This window comes from Parus major, chromosome 4 (genome assembly GCF_001522545.3).
Source record: "Parus major isolate Abel chromosome 4, Parus_major1.1, whole genome shotgun sequence".
NCBI classification, from domain to species: domain Eukaryota; kingdom Metazoa; phylum Chordata; class Aves; order Passeriformes; family Paridae; genus Parus; species Parus major.
Window position 1 is genome coordinate 25661468 of NC_031771.1, and position 22499 is coordinate 25683966.

Sequence of the window (22499 nt, forward strand, 5' to 3'; positions counted from 1 at the left end):
GGAGAGGGAGAGGGAGAGGGAGAGGGAGAGGGAGAGCTCCCTAAATGTGAAAAGAAATAAAAACATTTCAGCAGTATCACCTCCAAGTTTTAATTTAAATGTGTGCTCTAAATGCACCACTACCCAATCTTTGTTCAAAAAGTACATTCTCGTAATGTTTAGCAAGCAGGTACACTACATGCTTTGAGATAACAAATAATACAAGTTAGAGGTAAAATCATGGATCTTCTGAAGCTGTAAAATATACACAGTTAAACCTGCACTAGGATTTAATTTGCAAGCCCTTGTAAAAATGAGAGAAATGAGCCCACCTGATAGACTACCAAAACTTCTAACCACCAGGAACTGCACAAGTCCCTGTTATCAGACATAAAAGAAAAGCAAAAATAACCCTGATGATCCAAAATATCACAACTATCATCAAAGCATTAAAACCAAAAGGTGTAGAGTTCCAAACAGATGTCTCCACATTTTAAATGACTGACTCAAATAGAAGTAATTTCATTAGGATACAAATAGCTTTGAACATTAGCCTTTGAGTCCAAAATTATGGCACTTAAAACTGTTCTGGCTGATGACAAAGCAGATTTCTGTAGAGAAAGCAGAGTTCTACAGATTTGTCATTCCTGACTTTTCCTTCCTGGCTCTTCCCTTGGGCCAGCATCATGAGTTGGCTGCAAGATTCTGTCACAATTCACCTCTGAATTTTGCAGTTTCCCAAGGCCCCACCAACTTCAACTCTCTGAGTGGCTGCTGAAAGCTTTATAACAAATCTCAGGATCCGGAGTCCCTGTTTGGGATGGTCCCCCCATCAGAATGGTCCCCCTCTTCATACAGACTGGACAAGGACAAAATTATTATATGTTTGGATAAGGGTAAAATCACTCAGGTAACAGCTGTGCTGCTGGAGATGCTGTCAAATACTGACAAAAACTTGAATCATTCAGCTAGTTTTGGTAGTTGAACTACCAGTTAAACACTGACATGTAGACTGGTGAAAATAAACTGTTTTGTTGCCAACACTGTTAATCTTAGCACATTTATAGTATTCAAATATCTTCCACTTACTGCAGAGGTGGGGGCTTTCTGTTAGAAGAAGCTGATGTCTTACATCAGTCAACTAAATTGCTGTGGAGACTCTGAACTTCGTTTTGCCTCTTTCACCTTTTGATTCATATGCTCACTTCATCTTCTGCCTTCTGTGCCCTCCTCATCATCCACTGAACACCTGCCCTTCCTCCTTTCACAGCAGGAGTCAGCAGCAGCAGGGACTGATCCCTCCAGTTCTGTTTACATTGGCCTATCACACCTGTGCTGTACCAGACAAAAAGCAGCTCTGGTAACACTGCAATATCCGATGTAACGCTGCTCTCTGACAAAGATGTTGGTGCTTGGTTTCCAACGCCCCTGCATAAAAGCCTTCTTCCTTTCCTAGGGTTGCCATAACAACAAGCAGAGCATTGTCATTTTGCTAAGCAATGACAATGACAAATATGTAAGAAATGCAAAGGTCTGGGGAACTGGGGGCAAGATTAGAGCTTCTCTTCCTGCCTTCACAAAACATTTTACCATGGATTCATCTTGCACATCCTAAGCTGTTCCTATGGGAACATGAGAAATAGCTAGAGCTAGTGCTCTGTGCTGCCTCATTTTCAGAGAGCCAGTGCTGTTCTCGTGGATGCTCTGTCAAGACATTGCAGTGTTGGTTATCCAGGGTAGAGGGTATGGTCTTGAGTTCAAAAATGCCAGCAAAAATCGGGAATTAGTCCTAATTTTACAGTGTGATAAAGTGGTAACTGCCATAAGTTTTTCTCTTCAGTAGGCTAGAAGTGATTGCAGCACACATGATGTTTTATTGAATAAATAAAATCATGGCCAGGTGACTCAGGAAGTCAGGAAACTATTATATGCATAATTCCTCTGTTAACCATGAAGATGGAAAGCATTTTCTTGTTAATTAAATGACCAAAAACACCTAGGGCACCAACCAGAAAGAGTAAGAACGACACTCTTATCACCTCCTCATGAAAGCTGTATTTCTCAGGTGATTTTCATCTGTGATCACTCAACCTCTGATTAAGGGATGAATTAGTGTTAAATAATTTTTCGAGACTGGGGGTATGTCTGTCTTTTAGTGTACATAGCTAAAACGTGATTTTCCATTTAAGGCATTTTCAAAATGTAAATATTGTCTTTCCTTGCCTACTACTTAGAAAAGGTACATTTTTCTTTTATTTGTTACATCTATTAATCAAAATAAAATGACTGAAACTACCAAAGTTTTACCCTAAATGGCTTTTCTTCTGAAACCATCCACATGTACTCCATGACTCCAGTCTCCAGACACAACGATCATGCCGCTGTTCCTACGTAAACACCATCAGCCATACATTTCCTTGACATAAGTGCAAAACACCTCTCCAGTCATCTTGTACTCCTGCCTCATTTCAGTTTCGGTGACATTTGGTTTTGGTTCCTGGAATCTGTCAGCCCAAAAAAATTGGTCTTGTATCCATGTTGAAATAGTCACCTCTCCTGCAGGATCTTTTGTTGCCTTATTTTCACTGCTTTCATAAGCTCCCCTGAAAACTGTATGTCTGTACACACCAATCTTAGCAATTTAAAACTTTAAGGGAACTTTCTACATCTGCCTTGGGGCTTTTATGACAATACAGAGGAGAAACAATTACAAATTGGAACTTCATCTGATAATATAATTCACGAACTGTGAAGAAATTGCATTTGTTAACGATCATTAATATTGATTTACCACGACAACTACATAGCATCTACACTGCTCTTTTGTGAAAGTTAAGATGATAAATGATGTGTGGTGGGTTAACCCTGGTTGGATGTCAGGTGCCCCCCAAAGCTACTCTATCACTCCACTCCTCCAATGAACAGGGAGAGAAAATGTAACAAAATGCTCTTGGGTCAAGCTAAGAGCATGGAGAGATCATTCACCAACTGCCATCATGGCAAAATAGACTTGATTTGAGGAAACATTACTTAACTTTATTAGCAATCAAATCAGAGAAGGGTAATGAGAAATAAATCCAAATCTTAAAAACAGTACTCTCACCCCTCCCTTCTTTCCAGTCTCAACTTCACTTGCAATTTTCTCACCTCCTGCCTGAAGCAGCACAGGAGGATGAAAATGGGGGCTGTGGTCAGTTCATCACATATTGTCTCTGCTGCTCCTTCCTCATCGGCGGAGAACTTCCCACACTTCCCCTACTTCAGCATGGGATCCCTCCCACCCTGTTGGACATTGGGGAAGTTTCTGGCAGCTTCTCAGAAAAACCACCCCTGTAGACCCCACAATAGCAAAACCTGGCCACACAAACCCAATAGATGAGGTTAAAAAAAATTTAAAATCATAGCTAATTCCTTAAACAAGCATTTTGTATGACTCACCCTTTGTTTTAAAACAGAACTCTCCCTGGAGAGTCCCTGCAGTGGGACTGGTGAACTAAACCAGACATATTGAATATTAAGATGGCAAAACCTATTGCTATAAAATGTAATGACAGCCCAACACCCACTTGTGTCTTAAACCACCTAAAACAGCACTAAAAAAATTGACCCCCAAGTGCCTAATAGTATCAAACAAGGTTTATGAAAGGAATGTAGTTCTAGTAATTGATCTGCCCACATGAAATAATTATTTTCAGTTATTAAGAAACTCCTGAAGGTGTAGTTGTGTTACCAAACACAGTCATATGACAAGACAAGACAGAGAGGACAGAGAAAATAGGTAGGCATTGGTGAGATGGACAGACCACCCCAGTATGTTTGATCATGAGTGTTCCCATATACCACAAACACTGCTCCTTCTTCAGATGACTAGGTTTCCACTACAGAGCTTAAGGCACTCAGATAAATTAGTCACATTAGATGGTGAGAGATAAGCTTTCCCAAGTTCCCCAGAGAGAACTGTGACACAATCTGGAAGTGACATCTAGTATATACGATCGTCTTTTATCATTATTTTAGTAATCACATAATATATCCAGCCGACAAGTTCTGAGATTTATACAGCCTTGAAACCTACTGAGTCTCAAAATCCATGTAATTTCACAGGGATCTTGACATAACAGAAAACCAAAAGTTTCTTACACACATAAACCCCAACAAGACAGGCAGATGTAACTCACACAGGATACACCTGCAAAGAAGAACTATGGTGACAGTTGAAAAAAAATTTCTTCTTACCTGCTGCTGCTTCAGAACTGATGCTATCTTTAACTCCACCAGCTGGACTTAGGGGTAAAACATCATCATCATCAAAACTGATCAGATCTCCTTCCACATCTAGTTTATTTTGCAAAGCAGGTGCTGAGGAATTGGCTGCAGGGGACAATTCCCCCAGAGACTTAAAAACTTTTTCTTGGGCAGATGCAGAAGGCCGTGGAGGAGCAGCAACTGGTTTTAATGAGGCCAAAGAAAGAGCAGGATTTTCTGAGTAACATGACTTCTTAGGTACAAGAGGCCTTGGAGCAGGAACAGGAAATTTCTTTTGTCCATCACTGTTTTCTGCAACTGATCCACTCCTTGCATCGAGAAAATCACTACTGCTACTTTTAACAAGGCCAGGTTTTGGCTTCTTTGGCAGTTCAGGTTTGGTTACAACACTGCTCCCAACTATTTCAGGCTGAGGCTGCAATTCCTTGGAAGGTGTTGATTTGCTTTCAGTCCATGCATCCCACTCTTCTGAAATTCTGCCCACCCCTGGCTTTGGAGCAATCACTGGCTTCTTTGTAGTAACAGATCTTGGGACAAACGAACGAGGGGCGATTTCTGGCTTTTTTGATAATCCTGAGGTATCATTAGTGCCTTGGGATTCAAAAACTCTGATCCTTGAAACAATACTATTTTGGCTCCTTTCTGTACTCATGCTGTCCATCACCAGGTGATTGTCTAGTAAGCTGTCTTCATCTAGAAGAGGTGACTGCTGAATTGGAGGCTGCTGCTGTTTTGCAGTAGACTGGTTCACTTCTTCTTCACTGTCTATCTTACTTTCAGTACTTTTGACCACAGGTCTGAGATTGTTTCTTGATCTTGGCTTTGGCACAGGACATATCACAGCACTGGGATTTTCTTGGCACCTCTGACCTTCAGGATTTTCGAAGACTATTAATGGATTCTCATTTTCTGCAGAAGACTTACTCAGAAGAGATACAGGAGGTCTAGGAGGTTTAAGAGGACTCTGCCCTGCTAACAGAAAATAAAAGGTTTTACTTATCTATTCCAGAACATTTAATTTGTGTTGTTTTTTGACAGCCATCAGAATAGTAAACATGATGGCTTTCATTGAGAACTCTACTGGTGCTTGTAAAAATAAAGTCTGTTCCTAAAAAGATGAATAGAAAAATATACAAACTTTAGGAATAAGCTGAAGATTGCTGAAATGCATGGTATCTACAAGCTGAGTTCAAAACCTCCTGTTAAATTGTAGCATTGAGGGGCATGCAGACAAAATCCAGACCAAAGAGGAGTACAGCAGCTTCCCAAGCTCATTTTGCACTTTTCAGTCTGAATGTATGAAGTACTTCTATTTTGATAAGATGTCTGAGCTCCTCCGGCCCCAAAGTTCTGACTGTCATTTTAGATTAATTGAATATAACTTTCAAGATTTAATGATACTCTGAATGCAATAGTAGCTTTTCAGAAGAAAGGATTTTTATAGAAATTTAACTGTTATTCATATTAAATGGTGCACAGACCAACAATAAAGTGCATCTTCAGGAGACAGAGTAAGGTTTTCATCACAGAGAAATTCAAAATACCTCACCTCGACAGCCTGCAGATTCCCAGTGTGTAGGCACACTAGTTTTAACATTATTTCCTGGAAAATGACTGATTAGTTCCTCTGGAAAGTCAGTTTGTGTTGCAGAAGTAGTGGTATGTCTAGGAGCAGCAGCATTATTGTTATTTGTTGTATTGACTTGCACTTGATTGATTTCTTTTATCACCTGCTCGTATGATGGCGGAAGCTACAAAATAGATAAATATTAAGGTACATCCAGAAATGATACTTTCAAAATAAAAACTGGCATGTGAATGAAAGAATACTTAATTAACATATACAGAGGAAAAGAACACTGTCATAGTCTTCTATTCAATGTGATGAAGGTCTGAGCAAGCAAAAACTGCACCTCTCTAACCTAATGAGCTTTTTATCTTTGTAAATCAAACAATGCCTCATGTAAATTCACACTCACCTCAGCTGGAAGATGCTCATTTCTCCTCCACTGAGCATGAGATGAAGCAGAAGGGAATCCTAATCCTTGAGGAGTGACAGGACTTGCACCTGGAAACCAGGAGGATGGCCGGAGGGGTTCAGCAGCAACTATTGTAATTTCAGGACGCCTGGAAATGAAGGCAAGGGGAAATAATTACATAAAATACTTACAAATAGTTCTTTTAAGTATAACAGTCCAAGGATTTCCCAGAATGGGAAATAAAAACAGCTCAGGTCTTTCTGATTTAACTAAAGGTATCTTTCTATCATTTCAAAGCAACTCACCTGACCTTTATAACTAACACTTATGCTTCCATTCAAAGCCCCTAATTAAATGCCTTAGCCAAAAAGTAGGTTTATTTGCTTCAGTGAAATAATTTAAATACTTAAAGTACTTAAACACAAGTGTAACTCAATTAGATGGCAGAAGTCTTAGTTCTTCACAGGATAATGAGAATTAATCGTGTGTTTGCCCTCAGCCTGCTACAATCTGAAAACAATAGGGTAGTTGAAACTGTTTCTTGTCTGGATACCTAAAAACTTTTGTATCCTCAGTTCCAAAGGGAAACCTTCCAGGGTGCTGAAGTGGGGCAGAGCAAGCCTCAAAAGGCCTTTGGGGCCTATTTGCTTCCCCCACCCAGTATTACAGAGACTTCCATGACAGTGAAGGACCCACAGGTAGCACCCCTGGTTTGTCACTGCTCTTTCAGAGCATCAGCTGCAGGGGTAGCCTGTGCTGCCAGGCCACGGTCCCTGCAGCACCACTGATCCATCCAGAATCTCACAAAACTTCCACTGTCAAAAGGGACTTTTGTGAGTAGATAAAGCATCTGCTTACAGAAGCTTTTGTCTGCAGACAGAAATAAAGCTGCAGAAGCATAACTTATAAAACTATTTAAAAAACAATTTAAAAAAAAGAAGGGTACAGTTCCTTCACATCTATAATAACGGCAGACTCAGTTCACCAGCCATCCAGGTTGGTGACCTCCTTTCTCAATACCCTTTGAGAAACTGAAAGGAGGCTTGAAAGTGCACTTATTTTCATTGTGAAGTGATCCAGTACATAGATGTCAGAAAAATAAAACAGTTCTGCAGAGGTTTGATGGCTGGTTGCATTCCCTTTTTGAGGACACATACAAAAGTTGATGAGAGAATTCCTCAAACTCTTAACCTATCATGCTTAAAAATCAAAGTGTTTCTACTTTTTTCCAAGTCTACTCTAAACACACTAAGGACAGAGAGAAGGAATAAAATAAACTAGAGGAGAAAGCCATAAAAAGTAATACTGTGACACAATCTAACAAGTTTTACAGTAGCACCGAATTGCAATATAAATAACAGCACCATACCTTCTATCCCTCTGTTGATCACTATGGCTAGAGGTCCGTGAAGCTATTTAAAGAAAAGAAACAAAAGTATTGAAGAGGTTAAAATATACTGCCACAGCAATATGAGGATAATAGCAGAGCCCTCACCAGTCCACTATCAATGAAATGCAGAACATAGAGCATCTGATCATAAATCCCAGATTTTAAGACTGGCCAAGTTTAAAAAAAATATTTGTATTAAATATGAGAAGATTTTAAAATATTCAGAGTGGAGTTTCATAATCATTTTAAGTCTATGTCCAAGTTACCACCAGGTCCTGTCCCCTGTCTTCTTCCTTCCCACATCTTCCTATATTCTGCATTGTGGGGACTCTAGAGTTGAAACTTATTTTCCTTTCATTAAAATGATACATGAATTAAACAAAAAAAAGTGTTAAACATATCAGGCTTTTCCTTTTGATGGATAATTTCTGAGATGTGCCCTTTAATCTTATTTAATGTCTCTTTCTGTTTGTTTTATAGAAGGGAAAGGTACTAAGGCACAGAACCTAAAAAGATATTTCACCCTCCTCCATGTAAAAATAAAATATTAAATGTTCCCAGCTAGATTATTTGCTAAAGTTTAAATCACTTGTGGTTAAGAGTCAGAAACTTTTTTTTTCAAACCATGTGTTTTAAGTTACATAAAATAAGCAAATCCTGACCTCTTTATTTTTCTGGTTTTGCCATATTTACATTCAAATCATTTTTTTTCAATGGCCACATTGCATTTTCATTTGGATTTCTTTAGAGTGAAAAACAAATTATCCAAGGGAATAATTTTTTGCATAGCAAGTGCAATTTAAGGAAGTGGTAGCATCTTATTGTGCAACATCAGAGCATCATTAGCCAAAATCAGCAAAGCATACTTGATTGAAGAGCTGCAGAGTGTTGTGTCAGACATACCTCTTCGACAGGGCATTTTGGATGTGCACTATTCATGAGTGCTAGAGGAAAAAAAGAAGGGGTTACAGGAGACAAAGAGGAGGTGAAGGAGAACAAACCAAGGCTTCAGAGTGCCAGAAGCCATGATCAAATGGGTTAGTCATGCAAGGACAGTGCATGTGCCAGTGTTGTAAGGAGATAACTGTAATGTCTATTCACCACATAGTGTCCAAAAAAAATGAAAATAAAAGCACATTTTATTTCTAGTTGCATACCAATTTTAACAATGGCTATTTAGAAGTTTACCTTGAAATAAATTAACCATGAAGGATATAATTGAACACGGAAATGTCCACTGTACAGCTCAACAAGGAAACACAGTGGGAATGAGGAGAGGGAAATCAAGTATCTTTGAATATTTTTCTAGTTTAAAATTTTGAATTATTTTGGTCTGCCTTTTCTCCCTTCCAAAAATAATAATTTACACTGAGGACTTGATACAGGTACAAAGAAGTTAGGATCCCATCATTTATACTCTCACCTACCACAGAGGAACGGGCAAGGCTGGTTGATTCTAGTAAGAGGCATACCTCAAATGATTTCACATCTAAATCAGTTCTGTAAAAATTGTTTGACTAAGTAAATAAACACCTCACCTTCACTTTCTTCTTCAGAGATGTCAACACAGCACTGATCTAACACACACGTTAGAGGAAAAAAAACCCTAACTGACTCAAACTAATCAAATCCAACATGACTTTTGCAAAGATGATGGAAGAAAGTGCTCTTTTGGTAAATGTAGTCAATACAATTGCTTGGGGTTATAGCCCAATTCCAATGGTAAAGGCAGGAGAAATAAAAGCTAATTAATGAGGAAAGTAAAACAGAATTGATAAACCTGTCACCTTACTTCATTATTTCTAAATTTCTGGATAAATTCTACAAGCTCTTTCTTCCTGTGAGACTCTAAATGTGCTTCTATTTATCACAGTTATTAAACAGGAAAAACCTAAAAACAGCCTGAAAGACTTTTCTCCTTTCTTAACATAGGCAAAAAAAAATAAAAATAAAATCCAGTGTGGTATTATGTAATCCATCAAGCTCCAAAATACAAGTAAACAAATAAACTCTCTTGAAAACAGCACATTTAAAATATTTATATAAAAATAACTTTACTAGTCAATATATATATAAACACATCTTTTTAAAAGGACTAATGCTCAAGCCATCATGTGTATTTTCAGAATGTACTCATTTTTCTAGGAAAAATATCTCTCAAGCATTAATGGAATCAAGTTACTTCCACGTGTATAAACATTTCATATAAACATTTATTTTTTAATGACACTGACAAAGGTCTTCCCTTCTGTCAACATCTCCTCTACTTTTGCTGTCTCAATATTTTACAACCACACTTTTAGAATATATTTTGTTTTAGAAGCTCTTAAGAGGATTTAAATCCACAGTAGAAACAGAGATGAAAGCTACTGCATCTTTGCTCTCAGGTATTCCACAAATGCTAGGGAAAAGAAAATACAAACTTTCTAAATGATCCTTGTCCCCAGACTTACACAGCTTTTATTCCTTCACTATTTCAAAGGAATGAATTTAAATTAAAAAGTGCATGAAAGAAGACATGAATTGTTAAAATATAGTACACATCTGACTTAAAAAAAACACAAGAAAAAAACCTGCAGCCATTTTTCTGGCCTTGTGGTCTTTTGATCCTTTAAATTCATTCTTCTTTCCTTTTGTGGATTGTCTTGAAAAAGCATACTATTAATTTTTACCTCAGATTTCATATTATGACAGTTTGACAGTTTTAAGATTTAAAAACCTCTCTTCCATCAGGGGAGTCAATGGAAACGTATTTCAGCGCTGGTTTATACACCGACAACTGAAAACAGTTGGTTTCTCAACTTTAACAATAAGAAATGCTCAGGATGAGAATCACTAACATTTCCAAAAGCTTATGTTTAGGGGTATTTATGTAAAACAAGCAAAGTAGCTTCAGAAGGGGAAGGAGAGGGAAACATCAGTGCATAAAAACCTCACTTATTCATCTTATAACTTTATTGGTCTTGGGGGGGGCGGGCAGGAATCAAATCAACTCATACCATTGTTGCTATTTATTTCTGTTAGTGTCAATGAGGCACTTTATTAGCTAATGTCAATCAGGCATCTAAATGTGTTTAACCTTGTATAGCATAAAGGATTAATGGTAATACTGTAAACAGAGGGCAGATCAGAGACTTACAGATTTCTCTTTTATACATATTTCTTAGAAGAACTATTTAGTGGGCTTTTTCCAATTATTTTTACATGTGTGGAGGCAAAGGACATTATATTTGTGCTTCATACTTACGTTTCAGATTTTTTTCCTCTACTGTTTCTTCTCAGGGTCCTACTTTTCAAGTGTACTTAATATGTCATTTGTATTTGAAATACATACAGTTTATGGTGCAGGGGGTATTTTAAACTATGGGATCAAAATGGCTGAATGAATACAGCCGCCACTGTACCACAAACAATAGACTTTGATGCTACAGACAAGCTGTAAGAAGTCTGACATGCAGATTTCATCCTTTGGAAGAGAGCTGCACTAGAAATCACAGTCTTTCAGGCAACCTTTTAAGGCAATACAAAGACAATTGAAGTTATCAAGGATCTGCTCAGAGATAAGGTTCTGTTGTGATCACTGAATGCTTCCACAATGTACACACTGCATAACAATATTTGTGTGCTTCCATTAGCAAACCAGTATGAAATACTGAACAGTTCTGTCATTGCAGAGTGGTTTAAAAGCAAGTTTAATTTTGCATTAAAGATTGGAGAGGTAGCCTCAAATAGGCCAAGCCTTTCTACAAGGACATGCACTAATATTTAAAAACACACCTTCTTTCAATGCTTTCTAAAACCAGGCTAGACATTTCTTCCAAACCTATGAAATATGGAGACTATTAGACTAAGAAGTTATTTCACTATATAGATGCCTAGGAATAAAGCTTATTCATTATAGTATCTCAAGGAAAGCCTCAAGGGTGGGCAAACACTCCCACCCTTACCTACAAAGTAATGCAGTTTGAAGAACTGACAGGATGTTCCCATGAAAGAGGCCACACTCGCAATCTCTGAAATATCAAAGGTCTTAGATGACTGCAGAGATCCTTCATCAGGGAACACGAAAATGAGCAGATAATCCTCAAGCCAACACCATAAAAAACAGCCTTGATTTCACCCAACATATGATTAGACTATTACTGTATGGAAAGGTTGTGAAGACATGCAGGTTCAAAGTAATTGGAATTTTTCATGCATCTCTGCAATAAGACAGTTTTCTCCCAAACTGTTTCTTGGCACAAGGGGGAGGTCTTGCTCCTTTTCTGGTTCTGTTTCCAGGCATCTCAGGGAAACATTAGATTGTCTCACACTACAGCTGGGTTGATTTAATGCTTGAATATAGCTGAAGAGATGGTGACGGCCCAATTCCCCTTCCAAACCTGGATTTTTGATTCCCCATGAATGAATGTTAGCACCCATGTGACCCCATAGCGAGTTCATAGTGATAAAAGAATAACCACTGTCTGTACAGATTTTGTCTCACTTTACCTGAACCTGCTCACCTTGGGCTCAGACCACCAGCAGCACAGAGGAAGGAACATGCCACCCCCAACAGCAGTCTCTATCCTGCCTCCGTTTCCTGGCTCCAGTGCTTCTTTGTGCAACTTCAGGGAGAGAACTGATAAAAAAATAACCTATGGGGGTAACAGGGATTCCTCTTCCTACTCCCAGGGTAGTCCTCTATACCCATTTCACAGATGATCTAACTGTTAGGCACCATAGAGGCTGGCATTGCTGCTGAATAAAATCTTCATAACTACACCCTTAGAGCAAGCCTGTAGTTTTACTGAAATTTGACAACCATGATTTATGAAGGCACTTCACTCCTTACTACACCTTTCCTAGGGCTGTATGTTCTTGCCTCTGCACCATTCCCTGCATTATGGTAGCCCAAATGTTTGTGCAGATGGGGAAGAGAATGAGGTCATGGAATTGATCTGGTTGGGAAAAAGTGGGAGCCAAAAGTACCTAGGAAGCCCCCAAGCAAAACAAACAAAATGAAAAACAAACAAAACCTACAGCCAAAAACGGCTGCAAAACTGCCAAATGGAAATCCACAGCCTCAGAGTGCATACAAGCTGTTACACATCTTTCATTCAGCCATGTATTTACTTAGGACAGAATGAGAATAGAACAATCCCACAGGTTCTTCCAACATTTTAGGATAAGAGAGTTGCTTCTGTAGCCCTGCATCCTGATGACACCTGTGTCTGGAAGAGTGGAGAAGCAAGTGAAAACACTGTTCCCCTTTGTTTCACTGCTGCAGCATTTGGCTTTCTACTTTCTTTGGCATTCTTGTGCAGGTTGATGTGCTGGCATTGGTGGAAACAGTTTCAGTGATTTCAGTGGGAGTTCTATAAGAGTGGTGTGTCCAGGCCTGAGACCATCATTAAAGATCCTGGGGTAACTTTTTAAGAGCTGAGATCAAAAGATTACTCCTGAGCAGATCTTGTGTTCACATGCTTGCTTCCTTCAAGTTACGTTGGACTCACTTTTCTGAAGCCTATGGAGCAGTCACAGGACTGAAAATGACACCTTCTGTCTTTCATGAGTGTCTGTCTTTCTACCTGGAGTTGAGCTCAGGGCACCAAAGGTCAGGGCACCTCTTTCTCTCTGGCCACAAGAGAGACTTACCAAAACAAAGGGATACACAATGTTGTCCACAGTTGGATAAGCTGAAAGCCTGTACATACTTACCATGTTTCTTGAAAATTTGAGAATAAGAGCCCAAAGAATCAGGAATTAAAAAAAACAGATTTCTAACTCTGTTAGAAAAATACACTTGTCCAGAAACTACCATACTTTTCCAGATTAATAGCAAAAGGAGCTAGGAATTATTCAGTGTCCATTGTAATATATGTCCATCCTAATAGCACTGTGTACTGGTGTACAAAGAACTACAGTTTCATATAAAATGCCTTGCTATGTACATGGATATTATTTTGCTAGCTTATTATCTCAATAATTCACATGGTATATTTCATCATAGTTATTAATATGTTAATAAGTAAATAACATGAGCCACAGGTGGATTTTTATGTGATTATGCCTCAAAATAAAGACTCACTTGCTACTACATTTTCAAAAACATAAATATGAAATGCTTCATGATCTCTTAGATAATTTCTCAGTTTGGCAAGGTACTGGGGCTTAGGCGGTCTGAATCAATTTCTGACTCCACCACAAAAGGCCCTCTGTGATCTGGTGCTCTGTTTTCCAGTTTCCATCTGTGGCAGCAACAGCCCAAATTAAGTGCTGCATTTAAATGACAGCATCATGCAGACTCGCTCTAGTAAAGCTTTCATGATGCCCTTTCACTACCTCCAATCTAATCCACACTAATGAATCCCTGACTAATAGGTCCAGGAGAAACAAATCAGTACTACATACACTAATTTATTTTTCCCCATAGCAGAATCCTGAAGGTTGTTTCATTAATATAAAATTAAAGCCATGGACAGAAAGGAAATAAAACTGAAAAGGGGAAGAAAGTAACAGCATAAAATACTTTGAAAAATGCATCTAAAGAAACTCTCTGCCTGGAAACAACATGAGCAGGGAAGGGGGAAAAGGAATTAAATCAGGGAAGAAGAGTTTGGACTTTCATTCAAGATTTATAATTTCCAAAGAAACAAGGTTTTTATTTTCCAAAACAAGCCTAGTACGTGAGTTTAATTCTGTCCCAGTACAGTGAATAAGCAGTTGCTGAAAATTTCTACTAAAATAAAACAATCTTCTATTTTGCCAAATGAACTAAAAACTGGGCACATCTAACCCAAGCTCTTCAGAGACGGATCACATCTGTGCACAGATGTATTAATGCATAAATAAGAAAATGTTAGCAACTGGAAAGAAGGAACAAAAAAATGGGTCTAAAAAGAAAGAGAGAAAGAAATTACAGCCACTCAGTTTACTGCTTGCTTACTTACTTACAGCTACTTTGTTTTTGCATACCAAGTTTAACAGTTACTAAAAATAAAGATGTAGCAATCTTACAACATTATAGTTCTCAAAAAGGAAAAGTAAACTTACATCTCTTGATTGCTGCTCTTATGGATGACAAGGGTCCTTGGCTTATTGAAGAAAAAAAAAATTAAAACATGGTTAATGTCTCAAAGAGAAAATAATTAAGTAATATTAAGTAACAAAAAATCCCCATATATTGTACAGGGTTTGCCAAGCCTGTTTTTTCCCCCCAACATTGTTATCTTACAGAAATGTGTCCAAAACTCCTGGACTATACAAACATACACAACCCCTTTTAATGAAAACCAGGTTGCAGATTGGCTTCAAGACTCACCAAAGATGGAAAGCCAGTTATTAAATCCATTATTTCTCTCAATTTTTATTTCTGTCTTGAAGTTCACATTTTGCCTCATGTGGGTGTGCATATTCACAGATTATAAGCATTTTATGACTTAACTTTCTCATAAATAAACAAAACACAGTGAAATAAAAACTTATAACCCTTTTGCTAAATATTTTTAACAATTACTTAACAACTTGTCTTCCCTTCCAGCTGAGATAACATTTTTCAGTTATAATTTGGTGGGTGAGGTTAGGAAGACAACATGACCAAATATTTGTTGATACACAAGGACAGAAAAATGTTTCCTTTTGCCAACTCATCTGTTTTCTTAGTAAGACTAAGGTTTTTGATGCCTCTCCTCTGAATGTCCTATTTAACAGATACAGCAGTCCCTACTATTTATGCAGGTAAAAATCAAATCTAATTTGGGACTATCACTTTCAGAAATGCTGCAATTTGAAGAACATGGTATTAATATTCTTCCACTTTGTTCTAAGCTACAGAGGAATTAAAGCAACACAAACAAACAAATGAGTTTAGAGAAGAAGGGTTTTTTCTCTTTTAAATGCAAGAGATAAAGAATATTTATTGGTGACAAGCTTCTGTCAGTGTCGAATGGACTTTTTAAAAGCTGAAAATAAATAGACCGCATCTGGTTCAAATGAATACAATATCTTAACAAAAAAACAAGGTTATACTAATCAAGCCTTTTCTAGAAACCTTCCAGCACCAGGCTTCATCAGTCGGAATGTTAGTACAGGGAGTGCATTAGCATTTTATGTCTGCTCTTGCTCTGCTGGTGTGCAGCACACCAACTCTGTCAGGGCTCAGTTTAGCTCCACATGCACACGACGGCTGCAATTACTCCAGTGCGATGAAGAGTTGGGGGATTTGGAGGAGAGAGGAAAGAAACAGTCAAAAAGGATGTGGATGAAAAACGTCCTCCCTCTACAGTCATTCTGGTAACTAATTAAGACTAGAAATGCATGTTGCTCTGACTGAACTGTTTTCTGAAACAGTCTGGCTAGTCTAGGATAAACAATGCCTATCTGTCTGCTTTCAGAAACAGTTCAAATGTGGCTTGGCCCCAATCCACACTGCCTGCAAGGCTGCTTTAGAAAACATTTCTATCAGTCATATTTCACTGCGCATTTTCAGCAGAAAGGAGTTCTAACTTTCCTTCAAAGTGTCCCATCATAATACAGCTTTATCTTTAAGAAACGCTTTTAGTTGTGTGTTCCTCACAGATGTACCCTGGACTCCTTTCTTAGCTCCTTGTATCTCAAGTCTCTTTCTCTTGGATGTTCATTTTTGAAGTTTCATTCTTTTGCTTTCATTTCTCTGAATAATTACAATCTTTAGGGCTTTAACTGTATTTATTATCAGACAGGAAGGAGACCAAAGTCTGGTAACATCAATCTGAAATCTTTTGGAGCAGAGATAACTTTCTATACTAAGAATTCAGGACTTACTTAAGACTTATAGGCAGAAATTAGGAAATCTATCAAGTATGCACATTCAAGTATCACTAAGAACAAAAAGGAACAAATTCTTTCTTTCACTGGCAAAAGCCCTTTGGCCCATTGCAATTTGCCTCAGAATCTGATAAACATTTTCATATAAAAGCAAGTATTTTTGGCTGGAAATCATAGGAGTCATCATGTAGACACAAGTTCAAGCTTTCCATGCAGCAGGAGGACCAAAAGGATACACAGAAAACATTTTTTAAACCAAAATGCATAAGACAAAGAAGTAAACCCTCTCATGAAACCAGTCTAGTGAAGCTGAAGAATGGATATATCAAGGGCAGCAAGGCAGCTCAAATATGCAACTATCTGTAATTTAGAACCCAGAGTAACATGGTTCTATTAGAAAATTTACGAGCTTGCAGGCAAAACAAGCTGTTAGAGGACAGTTTTTATTTTCCACTTTCCATTAACAGGTCTCTCATCAACAACCTTTCGGCAAAGCACTACATTTCCTACCCCCAGGAGAGTTTGATTCACATCTAGCTTACAATCATTTAAGCCCTTTAAAAACATGGACATGACAGTAGATGCTTTTTTTCCCTCCCCCACTCCCTGTAAAGCCCTGTATTGGAACTGCAAATTTCATAACTTCGTTATATACTAAAACCCAGTAATTTCAATAAGATGCTGTTCTTGGGGTAGCTGATTTTACCCATACCTTGTGCTGAGCCTACCCATCCCTGCTCCATAGGAAGCAAATCCTAGTCTCTTATTCTGTGTTGCAAAGAGAGAAGTGATAAGGTTACTAATAACCTCCTCTGCTCCACAGTTAATGGCATGTTTTCTCTCAAGCCATCCAAATAATTAACATAACCAAATCAAATTTAATTCTCCTATTTGATGAGGTAGGAGCTGCAGCAATTACTGTACTGCATGGTCCTTGCCTCTTTCCCACCTCCTCCTCCTGTTCATAAGGCACAGCAATGAACCAGAAGCCAGGGGAAAAAAAATCCTCACAACTGCACATGCCAAGAAAAAATTAATTCATCCAAAATGCGACTCCCCCTACAATTACATGAGAATACCTGAGGCGACAGTGTGACAATAACTAGCTGTGGGGATTGGAGACAGCAGCTCCTGTGCCACCCTGCAATGTACACAAGTGAAGTCCAAACTCATATTGCTGGAAGAAAACCATGCAGACAGCAGGAGTTTCAAAGTATTACAGAATCTTATAAATATTAGCAAAACCAGAGTCATAACTAATATGGAATAAGTAAATATACAAAGCAGTCACCCACAACCCGCCCAACTTTTTATAGCATGCAGGAGTGGACAACTAGAGCAACTCCTCTGACATCTACACATTTATCCTAGACCTTGATGTTAATTTAAATCACAAACTTTGTTTCATTTCCAGCTAAGGCAATAGCTTTGATGAGCTTCCCCTGCCAGCTCCTCAAAACCCACTTTGCACCCAGAAAAAGCCACTCAATAAGTTCAGAAGAGATCTGTAAGTTGCTGTGCCTGCTGTGCTGAAAGCAGTTGGGTACTTCAAGTCGGCAGCAATATGAAAAGGGTCCCATGGGTCACCATTTCTGAAAGATAAAGAACCTGGAGTGGTGTGTTTCAAGTTGTTAAACACCTACTCACTCTTTCTGGCAGGCTCTACTCTGGGTTTCAAGGACAGGTTTTCTAAATATAAATACTTGAGGAAAATGCTTCAAAAGCATATTTCAGATTTGTGCTTTAGGAAAATAAAATTGCCACAAGGTAGACTGGGTAAAGAGCTCTAAACTGTTCAGTGGATAAAGTGCACTTGCTGTGCATAAACCATGGTTTCTCCCTCATCAGGGGCTCTACTTCGACACTTCCTTGACTGAGCACTGTTTCTCTTCAAACACAATTTCAGTGTAGCTACCAGGTTTCTCAAAAGGCTGCTCCTGCAGGGTGACTCCTGACCCAACACAGCGGCTGTGTGAGCATCACTCACCTCAGCAGCCCCCACAGACCAGAGAAGGGGAGGTGCTGTTTAAGTGGAATAAAGCTCAAATCACACAGCCATCTCCAAGGCAGCATGCAGGGAGTTGTGTCTGCCCAGGGCAGGACAGCTACCTAAGCCATGAGGCCTGGGTGTTCTGGGCTATCTTTTCACCCACCTGATCCTTTAGCTGGTTCAGGAGCAGCAGAGTCTCCAGCCCAGTGGAGGGCACCTCATGGGCACATTCTCACAAGCTGGCTGATGGTGAAGCAGCTTGGCTGTTGAGTGCAAACAGGCAGAGGATTGATGGATTTTATTTGCTTCTGGAGATCACAGGCAGGCTTGTGACTGTCCTCTTCCTGCCTGTGAGCTTACCCATAGCCATCTAGGGAAGGTCTCCCCGGCTATCTACAGTCCTCTGCTCTACAGGTTGTACTACTGCTTGGGATACAAAAGACATCCCAAGCTACTAGCCTGTCTCAGCATCTCATCATGTACTTCCACACCCTCCTATTGGCTTGCATGGGATTCTCTGCAGGAATTGAGCAGCCCTTCACATTGCCTGCTCCCTTTATCAGAACCAGGACCTTTAGTTTATTTATCTAAACTGACATAACAATGAATATTCTATAGGAAAACTGACTGCATTTTTTTCGTACATCTCTCTAGACATAAATAAAAGCCTAAAGGGGAAAAAAAGCCAACAAAAATAATGAAAAAGAATGATCACTACTTCTAAAAAAATTAATATTCTGAAGCATCTATTCCAAGGTCTCAAAATTTATCCTTTATGGCAAGTTACAGAAAGCTTTTCATAAAGTATCAGTCCTTAGGTTCACATAGCCATGTAAAAGTTAAAGGTATGCCTAATTGTGATGGTTATTGACCCTGCTTTATACTCACACACAGAGTAAAAATAATTAAAATGTTGCTATTTTTAATGTCTTGTAACTTCTTGGAATGTGAGCCAAGAATTTTAAATTAGCTCATGCTGAAATTACTGTAAGGCAAAACACTAGTTCAATAAAAAGCATCATATATTCCCCTCAGTTACTTTAGAAATCATGCCATCTTTGTAACAGCCAGTCTACTACAGTGCAACATTCTAAAAACTTTTTAGAAGACATTACTCCAACCACAAAATGTTTTAAATGTCACCTAAATTATTTCACTGCAGACTGAATTACATAAAGATGGTAAGAATTTTATAGGTAAATTAGGGGTGGAGCAAAAGATTAGATTTACCACCACCTGCAGGCCAAAGACGGCCTTCCTAGTTCTACCTAAAAGCTCCTGAAGCTAAAAACAGAAGACTCACAGCTATCCCAAATTCATGATGCGATGCAGTAGACAAAATTGAATTAATCCTGTGGAAGTCAACTTACACTGAAAATGTACCCACAGTGGTCAGCCACTTCAATGCCTCTGCTGCTGAGGAGCCCCAGTGCTCTAGCTGATAGTGTAAGTTAGCTGACATGGCACATGGAGTCCAGGTTGTGACCTTCCCCATCAATGTCAGGGAAGCAGACAGTGCACAGCCAGTATTTCTGCCTTCCCCATGTTTCCAACAGCTCTCTTATGTTGGTGCTGGCATGGTCGCAAGTCTGCTGGATCAGCCATGTGATTTTGTTAACAACAAAGAATCCCATCCCAAATATCCAGATTAGTTTTCAGCCAGACAGGCAACTGCTCCAGCTGGCTGCAGAGCCATATGAGCATCAGGGTGGCACCACAGAAGCGATGCGAGCGGACAGGGAGGCCAGCAGCAGTCCTTGGGGTAAGCAGCTCAGCCTCCACTGACAAAACAAACCTTAAGTCCATGACTCTGCCACTAATCTCATGGTGAATCACCAAATGCTGGCTACACCTCATGTCAGCTGTTCTTCTCATCCTTCAGTACCAGCTGATCCACTCTTTGTATTTTTTTTTTTTCCTGTTAGTGCTGATCATCCATATTAGCTCACTAGGAGACCAGACAAGCACCAGAAAAAACGCAGCTGGCAGCAGCCTATCCCCACAGTCTTTCTGTAAAATGAACACTTACATGTTCTCTGCTAGATCATGGGGTATTGTCCTGGCCCTGCGGGTACAGCAGGCTAAAAAAGATCTAGTCACATGCTCAATAGTATAGATAGGTCATCTAAAAATTAAGACTTATCCCTGCACAACTTCACTTCTCTCCTGGGTTCAGCCCCATAAGCAAGAAATCCTGAACCAGTAATTAAGTCCAGTGACAATTCAATCCTCATCAATATGCTGAGGATGTCTGCTTCTGCATCACTTAATGAATGCCGCAACCGCGACTTCCCACTGTCTGGACAAGTGAAGATGTAGTTAAGCAGCAGCTAAAATCCAGCTGCTCCGCTAATTAAAACAGCTCACATTGATCAGCATAGGGAAATCCTTTCAGGAATCGCTCTCTAGCTGTTTCTTCAACCACTTATTACATATTCATGTGCTTGTCACTGTCATACTTTGGGATCATATTTTAGCAACCAAACCTTCAATTTTAAAGCAGAACACAGGCAGGAAGTCAAAGCAAATCATGGCAGCAGATGATAACATTTCACACTTCAATTCTCACAGCAACGTACAACTCATGAGGTTACAATGGCTTCCATATTTAATAATGTCCAGCTTAGACCCTGAAGATGAAACACCACCTGCATTTTTTGTGAATCTGAGTCACTTGGCTTGTGTGCACCCTGAACTAACTCCTTCCTGAGCTACAGACATTCTAGACAACTTTCCTACAGCATTTTCCTTCAATCAACAGTCTGAGCTGAACTGCCCCTAACCCCAAGATGACTCTATAAACACAGCCACTCCAGAAAGGCAAATCCTTAGAGGTTGATTCAAGTCATTCTCACTCTTCATTGCATATTGACTGATTTCAGCTCCCAATAAAATGTATGCTACAAGAAGACTTTGGCCCTCCTGTAACAGCTAAAAAGGCTCCCTGCTATGCCATCTATCAACGTATCACACTCACTGTTATGATAAGCCTGCTAGTATGTTTTGATTAAAATCAGCAAATAGTATTTATGATTAATGGCAATTTACTCTTGGTAGTAAATAATTCTAGGCATAGAAAACACCTGTAATTTTAATAATAACATAATAGCAATGTAGTACTGTAAATGCAAATGAAAGCATCTCTGAATTGTTATAGTGATAGGGACAGGATATTTGGGCCCAGCCAGCATTATATTCAGACACAAAATTAACAGTTAAAAAACAGAAGGGAAGAACCAGTGCTTTCAAATACAACAATTTAGTTGTAAAGTGCAGCTTCTGCTGATGGGAATATTTTACCATTAAAGTCTACAGAGTTTCTGCATTTGCACATGGGGAAAGATGACACTGTCCTACTTTTACTGTTAAAGAAAGAGTACAAAACAAAGCGTATTTCTGAAGAATGGTTTTTTGATTCAACTATTTGCAGTTGCATTTCAGTCAGTAAATCAAAGCCTTCTCTAGCCACTGATGGGACATTCTGCTTGCTTCATACATCTCTGTACATCAAATATAACCTGGTGGCTAAATGAGCTCCAGAACCTAATTGACATCACAGTTGAATAAAACCTGGTTTAATCATGAAGGATAAGCAGGACAAAGGCATAAAGAAAAGCAGTATATCTGGATCCACAGGATTCAAGATGTCTTTACAGGGCTTTAACTGTTATAAAGTATGAATATTAGATTTTCTTCAAATAGTTTATATATTTCATAGAACATATGAATACAGCGGTAAGATTATCTTTAAAGTATTATAAAGGGATAAAGTGGTATGTCAATGTTCTCATCTGACTAGAGACATTAATAATGACTGTAACAAAATAGATAACTTTACTTTTTTGGCAGTGAGTATCTTAAATCCTTACTAAATCACTTATCTGCAGATCAGCGAAGAGAAAACAATAGGGAATGCGTGAGGAAATCACCCAAAGAAATGAAAAGATGGGTATATTTCAGATGGGCTTTTGAAAACAGAGAAGCTTCAGAATACAAACACAAAAAAAGGATTGCTCCAGAGAAGAAGCAAGAACAAAAGGGTGTTGACTGCAAGGGCAAGAACGCAGCAGGACCCAGATGATGCATATGCTGGAGGTGAGAAATCCAG

At 38.9% G+C, this 22499-nt stretch overlaps 1 protein-coding gene across 3 annotated transcripts in view; it reads right to left on the reverse strand.

Annotated features, from left to right (window-relative positions):
- The window catches only part of SH3D19 (SH3 domain containing 19), an 82930-nt gene that overhangs the window by 28096 nt on the left and 32335 nt on the right, over positions 1-22499 (reverse strand). The window contains exons 4-9 of one of the 3 annotated variants that reach the window (XM_015624196.2): positions 14650-14690; positions 8518-8558; positions 7594-7636; positions 6225-6372; positions 5795-5996; positions 4216-5217 (exon numbers count right to left, since the gene is read on the reverse strand). In XM_015624196.2, coding sequence (XP_015479682.1) covers positions 4216-5217; positions 5795-5996; positions 6225-6372; positions 7594-7636; positions 8518-8533 — 1411 coding nt within the window. In that variant the 5' untranslated portion in view covers positions 8534-8558; positions 14650-14690. The remainder of the gene's footprint in view (positions 1-4215; positions 5218-5794; positions 5997-6224; positions 6373-7593; positions 7637-8517; positions 8559-14649; positions 14691-22499) is intronic. The other 2 variants (XM_015624195.2, XM_015624194.2) reach the window with 2 other exon arrangements.